The sequence below is a fragment of the Oppia nitens genome, unplaced genomic scaffold, assembly GCF_028296485.1.
Source record: "Oppia nitens isolate AA-2021 unplaced genomic scaffold, nextdenovo-longstitch-racon4-pilon3 scaffold3_pilon_pilon_pilon, whole genome shotgun sequence".
Taxonomy (NCBI): domain Eukaryota; kingdom Metazoa; phylum Arthropoda; class Arachnida; order Sarcoptiformes; family Oppiidae; genus Oppia; species Oppia nitens.
In genome coordinates this window covers 5,571,374-5,584,052 of record NW_026533221.1, presented here as the reverse complement: position 1 = coordinate 5,584,052, position 12,679 = coordinate 5,571,374, and the positions used below count along the sequence as shown (strand labels likewise).

Genomic DNA, 12,679 nt, shown 5'->3' with positions numbered 1-12,679 from the left:
CTTTATTTTTTGGACAATAATTGTCTTTATTATTAAATTATTTTAAAAGATTTTATTTGGGAACTTTCCTTTTTTTGAAAAGTTGCTCAAACACTAGCTATAACTTATAACCTATAAGTATAAACTTCTTATACATATATAATAATTTTTTTTACTTAAAGTATTTTGAAAGCGATTGTTTTTATCTGATTTTATCACAACAAGTACTGTATTTACAAAATTATTATAATTACATTAATTTTATATCATTATTAAAATAATTAATCTCTTTTGTAGTCATTATACAGTATTGACTTAATATTAGTTATATAATATAAATATACTGGTATTACAGTAATTGTGCAATTTATTTTTTAAATTTTTAATTATATATTTTTATTTTTAATGTTTATAATTAGTGTAAAAATATGTTAATCAAATTGTTTTTAAATACTGTAAATATTATCACTAAGATAATATTAAAATATTTGAATACAATAAAATCTAATATAGAATTAAACAAATTAATACATATAAAGGAAACAAAATTAATTAAATAATTACAATATATTTATTTTTTATTTTAATTTTATATTTTAATAGAACTTTTTTTTTATAAAATTTTACAATTAATAATTAATATTTATTGATACAAATAACACAAACAGATAAAATACTCTTACTATTATTTATATGTATAATATACTCAATTCACTTAAAGCAAATTTAATAAACATAAATTAATAAATAAAAAGTTTAATAAAAATTAAATTAAAAGAAGATTACTTATTAAATTATGATATATTCAATATAATTTAACATAAGTTTCAATTATATAATACATATTTATATATAGATATAAAAAATTATATAATAAAATCAAAAAATAAAACTCTTTATATAATATTTTAAATAATTTAATAAAAACTCATTTTGTGTAATTTGAAAGTAACTAAACTAACTCATTAAAAAAATTATAACACAAATCGCCTCAATCAGATCAAAATTTGTCTCATTTCTTATATATTTTCGGCAATAAATTGAACAAATATTTAAAAAGTTTTTATCTCAAAAACAAATTTCTATTAAAAATTGGTTTTAATTGAATGCTATTTCTTGTATTAATAATTATTAAACTATTTTTTCAATTTTCAAGTACTCACATCATTAGTGATGATTTTAAAAATTATTTTTAATTATTTAATATTCTTCTAATTATCGTATTATTAATAAGTAATTATATTTTTATAATTAATTCGCAAATGTTTTAATTTGTTTGATTTTATTTGATTTTAATTTGTTAAATAAATCATATTGCAATTGACAACAATGATTATTATCATAAATTATTTCGTTTGTTGTTAAGAAAAATGAGTAGATATAATATAATTAAAAACATTTCTCATGTATACAGTTTCATACATTATATGATACACACTTAAATATTTAATTAATAATTATAGATTTATAATATTATTTTAAAAACTTGACATTCAAATTTGTTTAAATTTATTAATATTTTAAATAAAAATACAATCAATTAAATTTTAATTTGTTATTTAAAATATTTAAAAAAATAAACTGTAAAAACTTTTATTTATTTTATTAAAACTAATCAATTACAAATAGTGAAACCGCAAAAATCAAGTTTCATATAAACTTTTTTTAAAATTGAGAGCAATGATTTTAATTAATCCGATTTTTATTATTAACATTTTAGATAATATAAGATTTTTATATTGATATCATGTTTATATCGTCTCTATTTGGAAAAATGAGTTTAGTTTGAAAAGTATGTCTCTTTGAAAACCATTAAATTTAATAAACTTAATATTTTTTATTTCTATTAGATATATACTATAAAATACTATAATTAGTTTCAATCTATTAAATGTCAAGTAAAATGAGTTAAATAATCAAATATGTAATAACAGGTAAAATAGATTAAAATCTATAACTGAATTGTTTAAAATTGAATTACTATAAGTCCATAATCTGATAAAAACAAATTGTAATTATTTCTCAATCAATTTTTTACGTTACCATTCAAATAAAAAATAAACAGTAGTCATTGATAAACGTGACACTCCCATTATAAAAATTTATAAAAATTTAAGTAGTTGTCAGGAGTTTTGTTTATTTTTTAACTTTAACTACTATTATTAAAATATTATTATGTGATCAACTAATTTATCATTTTATTGTTTTTATATACAGTATTTGCGCATTATTATGTTACAATGTTATAATACATATTACTGTACAATATTAATTATTTTTATGTTACAATTATTATATAATAATTTTATTTATACTCTGACATAAAAATTTACAAATTATCTATTCTATTAAAACTTTAATAAACAATAAAAAATAAAAACTTATAATATTTTATTTATTTTATACTTTATTGTTCTAAATTGAATATTAAAATATTTTGATAGACTAGACATACACCTTAATATTGAATTGTATGAAATTTTTAAAATTTGAATAATACATAACTTTCTTTTTCTTTAATAAAATAAATTCAAATATGAAATCCATAGTTAAAGTTAATTGCCTTAAACAAGGTTTTTAAACTACAATTTTGAACACAAGGATTCTCGTTAAACGTATGAAATTGCACTCAAAGTTATCCGTTTGTTAATAAATTTATGCGATTTGTGTTATAATTTTTTTAATGAGTTAGTTTAGTTACTTTCAAATTACACAAAACACACAACTAATTATTTAGATAAATAAGTTTAATATTTTAAATCCAAATATTTTGTTTACTATCAAATAGTATTTTATTTCTCATTTATTTTAATAATGACTATTAATGTAAACATTTATTTATTTATTTGGTTTATAATTCTATTGTTAAATGTTGGTAAGTATTATTAATAATGTTATTAATATTAATATCCGATAAATAATTATCAATATTTTAGTTTGCTAAAAAAAATTATAAAAATAGTTTTAATTAAATTTTATATTAGTTACTGTTTGTTTATAATTATAAAATATTTTTATAATAAAAATTTGATAAAATAATTAATATTGAAATAATTATTAAACTATAACTAACTATTTATAATTAATTAATTTTATTTATAAATTCAAAGATAGCCAAGAATATTGGCCAGACATACCTCCCGAACCAGTATATCATGAGCCTGTGTGGCACATACCTCCACCCCTTACTATTTTTAAAGGTAAATAACATTTATTTATTTATATAAATTATATTGATTTCATAAATACTAATTTGTAAAATAAATGATATTTGTTGTTAATTATTACAAAAATATTATTAAAATAATTTTATAGAGTTAAGAGTACCGTATTTACGGTTAAATGATAGTCGATTGATGCCAATGATAGGATTGGGTACACACGGTATCAGTGATAAACATGCCGTTTATAATGTGATAGAGAATGGGATGGCCAGCGGATACCGACACATAGATACGGCTCATCTCTACAAAAATGAAGAGTTTGTCGGAGAAAAATTGAGAGAAATATTTAAACGAAAAGATAAGTTTCGTTTGAAAAGAAGTGATGTATTTGTGACAACAAAACTGTGGAATACCCGTCACAGTCGGTTCCAAGTTATTGAAGGTCTTATCGAAAGTAACCGAAAACTAAACATCGATTATATTGACTTATTTCTCGTGCACTTCCCGATGGGTTGGCAGGAGGGCGGGAAAGATATACCACTCGATGCAAATGGATTGACCATTGATACAAACATATCGGTAGTGGACACGTGGAAAGGCATGGAAGACGCTCTTAGAATGGGAATGGTTAGGAGTATTGGTGTTTCAAACTTCAATGTCGATCAATTGACTCGACTGGAAGTGTTCGCTAAAGTCAGACCTGTAGTCAATTTGGTATTAAATAAATTAATTTCTTATAAAAATATACTGGTATTTGACTCATTTATTAAATATATTATTTATTAAGCTTGAGATCAACCCATACCTTACTGAGGACTGTTTGGTGCGTTTCTGTCAAAAAAGTGGTATACAAGTGGCCGCTTATAGTCCATTGTCGCGGGGAAACCAAACCTTACTTCACGAGCCAGTGCTTATCAAAATGGCTCTCAAACACCACAAGACTGTCCCACAGATAATATTCCGATGGCTAATACAAAGAGGAATTGCTGTCATATCCACCACTATTGATAGTCATCGTATGCATGAATACATGGATATCTTTGATTTTAAATTAAGTGAAAGTGAAATGAAAAAAATTAGTCGACTTAATAAAAATTGGCGCAAAACTGATGTCCAATATTCAAGATTTAATGCCGAATATCCTTTCAGAAAGATGTGTTACGACTAATGACCTATAATTTGGTGTATACTGTACTGTCATTTACTCAAAACTTTCAATTATTACTTACATTATATTATTGCTCAATATTTAATGTAAAAAGTTATGTTAAATAATTAAATTCAGTTTTGATTTCAACTTTGATAAACTATTATTTGTATTATAATTATTAAAAAAAATATTTTGAAATGTTTTAGAGTTAAGAGTAACTAATTTTATAAATAATTATACAAAATATAAAAAGGATTGTATTATAATATTTAATAAATTATAATACAATACTAAGCGTATCTTCAAAATTGTTAAATCCTATGATTAGTGAAATGTGGGGATCAGTATCGATATAAATCATATGTTTGATGTATTTGTCAATTTTGAAGACATACTTCATATTCAATGGACTGTTTGCATGTCATGACTCATAAGCCCAGAGTCCTATTCGACTCTCAATTAACTACAAATTCAGTCACTTTACTAAACTTTTACTGAAAAATATATTTTATTTCTTTAATTTAAAACAATTTAGTATTAAGAAAATTCTTTTGTTGTTTTATTAATAAAAAAATAATAATAAATTATATTTTAAATAAATACTATTATTTATTATCTATGTTTTAAAACTATACGACTAGTGGGTTAACAAACGGCAGTTGAATAGTTAATAATTAAGTTCTTCAAAAATAAAATATCTGTATTTTTATTTATCAAATATAATTATTTGATTATTTTTTAATCTAATCATTATATTACACTCATTACTAATAAATAAATAATTTTTAAATGAAATTTAGTTTGTCTTAAATTTAATAAAGATTTATTAACTTAAATCATTGATAAATAAGTCAAAATATCACAATACAATACTATTGATATCACTATTAATATAAGTGTATAATTTATATCTAATTATAATAATAGTCTATACAAGGTAATACTATATTTATTTTTTTAAAAATCTAAGTATCAAAATCATAATCTGTTTAAAAATAGAAGTGCTATATAATGTTGAGATTTATTATTATAATAAAATCAATTTATTTTGATATTGAAAACAAAATTTTTAGTAAATTGAAATCAAAATTGCTACTTTATTTTTATTAGTTATTTTACAATTCAATAAAATTTTAACCAAAAAATAATGCTTAAATTTTGTACTTGAAATTTACAATGAAAATTATATATTATATTACAAACATTGATTTTTACATTTTAAAATACAAAAATGTTTGTATAAAAATCAGATAAACGTGATTTTACACGTAATTTTGAATAAAAGTTATATATATATATAAATCTTTAAATTTTAATACCAATTAATTGCTGAAATGATTGATTTAAGAAAAAGTTAGATCATATGGACGTAATATAATGGTTCCGTCACCGAGTAGTGTATATGTATTTATCTTGTTTAAGGTCTACGAGTTTATTAACAAATACTGTGTATTATAAATGATTATATTTACAACAAACTTAAGCTTTGTTTAGTTTGTTGGCTCTGGGCGTTGAGTACGCGGCCACTAATTGCTGGACAGCTGACGGCGGCTCCTCAGCGGCGATCTGTTTAGATATTTGTTAATACTATTAGTTTAAAAAGTTTTGATTTTAGATTATTAGAAAAACTTGACAAACCTGGACATCGGCGGGGTTGGCGTTGGCAGTTCCCGGCTCATTGGTCTTTACAGTGGCTCTATAACCGGCGGAGTCGGCAATGTATTCAACAATACGATTCAAACCCTATATTTGTTTTAATTGTTTTTTAAAAAAAATATTTAGTAAAGTTAAGTAAACATAAATAAGTATTATCATTATAATTATGATTAGCACTAACATTAGAGTCAACGTATGAGTAACTGCCTTTGACAGCACCGGATCCATCGGACTGTTCTTGTCTGCTCAGACTGTTTCCCTGTTCATCAGTGGACTGGAAACCAAAGCTGTATGGTTCTGCCGGTCCATATTGCTCTTGAACGCGAGCTACTGGTGCGGGTGCTGAATAGACAATTGGTTTGGGCTGAGGGGCAGCAATAATTCGTGGTGCGGGTGCAGCGGCTCTTACAATAGTGGTTTGTGGCTGAACGGCAACAGTTTGATGGCTTAGGTAGGGAGATAAGTAGTGACTGTGTGTGTCTTGTTGTGGTTGCACCTGGACTAACACATATTGAGCGTCTTGATTGTGACCCAATGATGATATAAGACGACTATTTAAGCCACCGTTTGTAGTGAAAATGTTTTGGCCATTAACCAAAGTTATAACAAGTGCTAGTGATATAAACTATAATAAAAATATTTATATAATGTTAACAATTAAGTTTTTAATATCTTAAATTTTATACAACAAATTAAATATAACTAAAATAATAAATTAAACAGTTATACAATGTTTTACTTTATTTATACCTTAAACATCTTTAAACAGTTCAATTGAATTGACTAAATCACTAAATAAAAGCAACTTCTGATGTGAGCACATGTCCTATGGATCATCCCTTTTATATAACTGTGCAAATAAAGACATTAAAGCCACGACGAGATATTTTTTATAAATATTTCAAAGACATTTTTTTATATGCTATTCACTGTATTTAAAAAAAAATTTATAAAAAAAACATTATTTTAAATAATTAACAATTTTTTTTATCAAATAATAATTGTATATTTTAAATGTGAAGATGAGTTAAGTAACTCATAAGTAATAAATGAATAACTAATAGTACAGTATATTCAATATTAAAATGATAGTTTGGTAATGTTTTCAATATTAACCCCCAGATAGTAATCATTTTTCAGATTATTTATCGCTTAAAACTCTGTAAAATTATATTTTTATATTAAGGTAATGTTATAATCTATAAATTAATATTGAAAATCTAATAGAAAGTGCTGTCTCTACCTATTTATCATTTGATGTCATATTATAAATGAAACATTAATGTTATAAAGTTAACTGTGTGTCTTAAATAATTTATTAAATCTATTAAATAAAATATTCAAACTATCAAACAAATCTAACTATTTTTGTTTATTTACATTATTTTGTATTAATTAGTTTTATTATTTCTAGTTATATTTATTATTAAATCAATTATTAAAATTATTGTATTATAATAATTTAACAAATTTAGTTTATTTTTAACAAAACAAATGCTATATAATGAAAACCTCTTATAATGCATTAACATTAGTTTTAATAAATTATTTTTAATATTAATATATTTGGCAAAAAAATGTGATTCATTTTGTTGATAACGACAAAAACTGTTACTTTTTTATGATATTATTGACATTGAAAAACGGGACGAGATATGACTGCACCCGAAGCTATTGGGCGATATGTGTGTGATATGAATATTATTTGTATTTTTTCAGGATTTTAATGCTATTTCCCAATATATTTCATTTAATTATTTATTGTAAATTTAACATTAATTATCTTCTAAATGAATTATTTTTTTAAGTATAAAATATTTTTTGAGATATAAATAATTTTTATTTTCAATACACTTTTATTAGTGATAAGTGTTTATAATTCAATTTTTATTTTTATTTTTTAATTTTTTATATAATCACAATGTTGATCGATAATTAAAATATAGAAAAACTAATTTTAAAAATAATTTTAGGTAATATAAATTCATATGACATCAGTTAAAATTCAGACATTTTGATTGCTGTAAATTACCGAAACATTTGAGACCAGAACAGCATTTTAAATCATTATTTAGACAACTGGACTGTCCATCGACTAAACATTTAGACTCACATTTGCCAGACATATCACAGCATTTTGCCGGTGCATTACAGGTCAGACCATTGCAACATTCAAGTCCGGCATATCCTCCACACATATCGCCAATTGCTTGACATGTTTTTGGTACACACATTGCTGGTTGAGATTGAATAGAACCCGACTGTCCATCTAATGGTATAATATGCTGTTGACAGATGAAACCGGGACAGCAATCATCATCACAGGCACACCACTCACCATATTTGCAATCATCTAAATTGTTATTTATACTGAATATTAAAATTAAAACAATATTTATTTATTTACCTTGTTGATTGCATTTTACATAATACATAAAAATTAATATTGATAATAAAGTAATTTTAATAAACATTGTATCATAGCTTAATTATTAATAAATACTCTAAAATTTAAATCATTCATCTACTGTACTAGGAATTTTGTGATTTAATTTATATAATGTGCAAAATTTTTTAATGTATAAATTGTAATTATTTAAAATTAATTAATTTGATTTATTAATTATTTTCAAAATTTTAAAACATTATTAATAGTAATATTATATTACATACTTGAATTTTAAATAAAATAATATTTCTTTTTAAAATAATGTTAATGTTTTGTTTAGATTATTTATTAAATAAAATCATATTATAGTTAAGATTATTTATTATATTTATATTTTGTGTTTAAATGTAAAATTGTATGTAATTATAGTATATAATGTCAAAACAATTTCAATGTAAAAATTTAATATGATTAATACAGTGATAAATATATGAAATGTAATTTTAAACTTTTCAAACAAAAATATCTGTCATTTCTATGGTTTCACTTCATATAACAGATTGCAAAAATAATATTATACATAAAGAGTCAATTTGAAATTATTTTCAAGTGTAAGCTTTATTTTAAACAAATAAACATTTATCTAGGTCATATAATTTTTTTCAATAAAAAATAGCATGTATTTAATTAATTAAAACCTGTTATATTAAGTAACAGTATTGTGAAACGAGATAACTGTTTCTATAAGTATAATCCGTCAATAGCTCAGTTGGTAGAGCGGAGGACTGTAGTAGAAAAGTAATGGTTATCCTTAGGTCGGTGGTTCAAATCCGCCTTGACGGACTAATTTTTTTTGGTTTGCTTATTATTCAAGAAAATATCAATATATTATATATATATTCAATTCAATTCAATTCAATTCAATTCAATTCAATTCAATTCAATTCAATTCAATTTTGACAGCACTGTATTCAGTTATGCAACTGGTATTCTTACAGTACTGTTTTAAAATTAAATATTAAATCTACAAAAACAAGTAATTATACAATAAATAAGTATAATTATTAAAAATATAAATATAATACAATTTTTAAAAAATGTTTATAAAAATTTTAACTAAATATTAAAATAGGATAATAAAAGTTTTTTAAAAATCTTTAAATCATTTGCTTCGCGTATTTTTAAATCGATTTCATTCCACAATTTAATACCATTAAAAAATATAGTATTTTGAGTGTAATTATATTTAGGTGTCGACAAAATTAAAGATTTATTAGACATAGATCTGGTATTTCTCGATGTTTGATATGTAAAAAATTTTTGTATACATCCGAATCCATTAATGTTTTTATAAATATAAATAAATATCTCTTTTCTCCAAATATCTTCAAATGATAGCCACTTTAATTGTTTTAATAATTGTTTAGAGTTTACTGTATAATCAGAAAATGTCACAATTTTGGCAAAAATATTTTGTAAATTTTTTATAATATAATATATAATATATATGTATGTATTGTATTATACAATTTGTATATATTATTTAAATGATGTTTAAATATAATTTCTAATTAATCTTCAAAATTATATCAAGAAATTAATGATTAACAAAATAATCTTAAAATCAGATTAATTTGAATCATAAAAATTTAATATTATTTAATACACATATAATACAGTAATTGGAAAATCTTTATTTATAAAGAAAATCAACATTTATTAGAGCAGTTGTATTGTTTAGTAAAACTATCTTTTTTGTTATTTGTTTGATATGTGATGTATAAAAACAAGTGTTATAATCATTTTTATTATATAACTGTGAATCACACAAACTTTTTTTAGATTATAAATATAACTCAATTAATATAATAGATAAACAATTAAATTAAATATTTTTGACTTTGTATTTAAATTAAAGTCTAAGATTTAATTGTAAAAATAATAAATGATAATTGACAAAACACTTAGTAAATTATAAAAATTAAAAATTTTAATATAAAATTAAAGATAGTTATTATATTAAAATTTTAAATAATTAAATATCCTTAATAAACAGATTTAGTCTTTAAAATTACATTTAATTATTTACAATTGTTGTTTATATAACTAATATAACAAAATAAAATTATTTATATATTTAAATTTTTTGTAATTTCAAAAATAATTATTAAGTTAATAATAATTTTACCAAATTTTAAAAGCATAATTTATTAAAGTTAAATGTAATTTATTAAAAAAAATATAAATGTAATACATTATATATTAATATTTTAGAAATATTATAAGTTTAATAATTTATCAATTTAATAATAATTTGTAAATATTTGGCTATTTTTCTAACAAAAACCATAATGTTAAAGTAATATAAAAATATTATAGACAAATTATTTTTAATTTATTAAAATTATCTAAATTTGAAATATGTTCAAGCTCTATTTTATTTAAATAATCGCCAATTTCTCTCTAATATCACTGTAAAAATAAAAATAATGAATTAATAATTATAAAATAATAATAATATGAATGAATAAGTATTGAATATAGACATACACTTATCCGACTCTATTTCTTTGTCTATTATTACGACCCCCTGTTCTACCCCTTTGGTTATTAGCCGTGAGTTGTCGGTTGCGTGAATTGCCCCGATTGTTGGATCTAACTCTGTTAGGTCTACTTCTATTGGTCCTATTGTTAGACCTGTTTCTATTAGATCTATTGTCACCATTTCTAGATCTGTTGCCATTATTTCTGGATCTACTTCTGTTTCGGGATCTATTTCGTCCATTATTTCTTTGTCCATTTCCCGATTGTCTCGGTCGTCGAGCTCTAACCACAGTAGGGACAGTTACTGGCTGTGGAAACATAAGATTTCCTAATCGGGATCCGAAGTCGTTTTCAAAGCCACGAACTCGTGCTCCGCGTAGTCGTTGATTGAGTGAAGGCTTACCAAAGAAACCTTCCGGTGTTTCACTAGAAGTGTTATCATTAGAGGAACAATCATTTGATTGACAACAGTTTGAGGTACAGTCATCGTCATCATCATTGTCGTCGTCATCTTCATTATCAACATTATTATTTTGATAACCATTGTTTCCATTGTTAGCATATCCAGCACTTCCACTGTTTCCATAATTTCCTGCAGACTGTCCATAACCACCGCTTTGTCCGACAACTCCAGATCCATAACCATTAGACATACCATTACCTCCATATCCCATAGCCATAGTATCTCCTGCTTGAGACACATTCAAAGTTATGTATAATACTGTTGTTATTAAAAGTATCTTTAAACCCATTTCTAAAATTTAAGTTGATATATAACAAACACAAGAAATTATTAAATAATTTTTTTAACAATTATATGTTAAAACTGTATTTAACAACACATTTAAACTTTTAAAAAATTGAAAAAAACTCAAAAATTTAAGTGTCAATAATGAATGACTGTTTGGATGGTAAATGAATGACTTAAACAAAAGTAAAATCTATTTCTAAGTTTTTATTTTTGCAATTATATTCATAAATAGTTTAATTGTTATATTTAAAAATTGTGTTTAAACAGACAGTATCTTATCATTGTTTGTATATTATAGGTATTGAAAGCGATAATTATGATAATTGTGTTTAAATAAAAAATATGAATATATTATTAGAAACTATTACATTTTAATTTTTATCGATGAACATTATAATAACATTTTTAACTTATAAATAATTTCCTATTATTGAACATTCCTTTTATTTTAGTTGTAATTTATAATAAATTACTTTAAATAATTTATATTAAAAATAACAATAGTATTATTATTATTTAATACATAATTATATATATATATTTACTTTTTTAATATTCTAAAACTTTTTTATATAATTTTTTGGCATTAAATTATATTAAACATTAAATAAACATTGTAAATAAGTTTTATTGTATCATACAATATGTACAGTACTATATGTTTAATTACATGACTGTAACTGTATCATGAGTACAGTAATAACAATAATAAGATATTAATTATTTTAGTTTTCAATTATGTCTCATCTTATCTATTGTTTTATCTAAAACTACAAAAGTTTCAATTATTGACTATCTATTGAAAATCTATAAGTCTTTATAGTATTTACAATATGTATGATATTATATTAAATCGATTAAATAATTGTTATAAATATTGGTTACATCTTATAGTTCACTGATTTTCTTAACCAATACACTGTTTTTGAATATATTAACAATTTTTTTAATTTATCTAATTGTTAATAGTTTTAATAAACTTATTTTTTATCGGATAAGATAAATTAAAAAATAAACGATTTTACTAATTTGATAATTCTAATAAC

General features: G+C 22.1%; 3 protein-coding genes and 1 non-coding gene across 4 annotated transcripts; 2 read left to right on the top strand and 2 right to left on the bottom strand.

Annotated features, from left to right (window-relative positions):
* The first annotated feature begins 3,126 nt into the window (after nucleotides 1-3,126).
* On the top strand, nucleotides 3,127-4,311 carry LOC128957946 (aldose reductase C-like). The gene is made up of 3 exons (XM_054303761.1): nucleotides 3,127-3,179; nucleotides 3,295-3,857; nucleotides 3,931-4,311. Exons 2-3 carry the CDS (start codon nucleotides 3,336-3,338, stop codon nucleotides 4,309-4,311), a joined length of 903 nt encoding a protein of 300 aa, XP_054159736.1. The 5' UTR covers nucleotides 3,127-3,179; nucleotides 3,295-3,335.
* A 1,316-nt stretch (nucleotides 4,312-5,627) lies between these two features.
* On the bottom strand, nucleotides 5,628-6,818 carry LOC128958400 (larval cuticle protein A3A-like). The gene is made up of 4 exons (XM_054304248.1): nucleotides 6,700-6,818; nucleotides 6,131-6,574; nucleotides 5,932-6,036; nucleotides 5,628-5,859 (listed from the first exon to the last, which is right to left on the bottom strand). The coding sequence occupies exons 1-4, from the start codon at nucleotides 6,706-6,708 to the stop codon at nucleotides 5,773-5,775; spliced, it is 645 nt and encodes a 214-aa protein (XP_054160223.1). The 5' UTR covers nucleotides 6,709-6,818; the 3' UTR covers nucleotides 5,628-5,772.
* A 1,125-nt stretch (nucleotides 6,819-7,943) lies between these two features.
* On the bottom strand, nucleotides 7,944-8,472 carry LOC128957945 (uncharacterized). The gene is made up of 2 exons (XM_054303760.1): nucleotides 8,357-8,472; nucleotides 7,944-8,302 (listed from the first exon to the last, which is right to left on the bottom strand). The coding sequence occupies exons 1-2, from the start codon at nucleotides 8,421-8,423 to the stop codon at nucleotides 7,944-7,946; spliced, it is 426 nt and encodes a 141-aa protein (XP_054159735.1). The 5' UTR covers nucleotides 8,424-8,472.
* Nucleotides 8,473-9,092: 620 nt separating this feature from the next.
* Nucleotides 9,093-9,181, top strand: Trnay-gua (transfer RNA tyrosine (anticodon GUA)). The gene is given in 2 exon segments: nucleotides 9,093-9,129; nucleotides 9,146-9,181. It is a non-coding gene; the product is annotated as a tRNA-Tyr (tRNA).
* Nucleotides 9,182-12,679: the final 3,498 nt, after the last annotated feature.

Excerpts from the sequence above, each read along its gene's own strand:
- LOC128958400 (XM_054304248.1), bottom strand. Across the intron at positions 6,037-6,130 it reads ACTCATACGTTGACTCTAAT|GGTTTGAATCGTATTGTTGA; the intron begins GTTAGTGCTAAT and ends AAACAAATATAG. Across the intron at positions 5,860-5,931 it reads CCAACCCCGCCGATGTCCAG|ATCGCCGCTGAGGAGCCGCC; the intron begins GTTTGTCAAGTT and ends ATATCTAAACAG.
- LOC128957946 (XM_054303761.1), top strand. The coding sequence starts at position 3,336 with ATGCCAATGATAGGATTGGGTACACACGGTATCAGTGATAAACATGCC. Across the intron at positions 3,858-3,930 it reads TCAGACCTGTAGTCAATTTG|CTTGAGATCAACCCATACCT; the intron begins GTATTAAATAAA and ends TTATTTATTAAG.
- LOC128957945 (XM_054303760.1), bottom strand. The coding sequence starts at position 8,423 with ATGTTTATTAAAATTACTTTATTATCAATATTAATTTTTATGTATTAT. Across the intron at positions 8,303-8,356 it reads TGTAAAATGCAATCAACAAG|ATGATTGCAAATATGGTGAG; the intron begins GTAAATAAATAA and ends ATAACAATTTAG.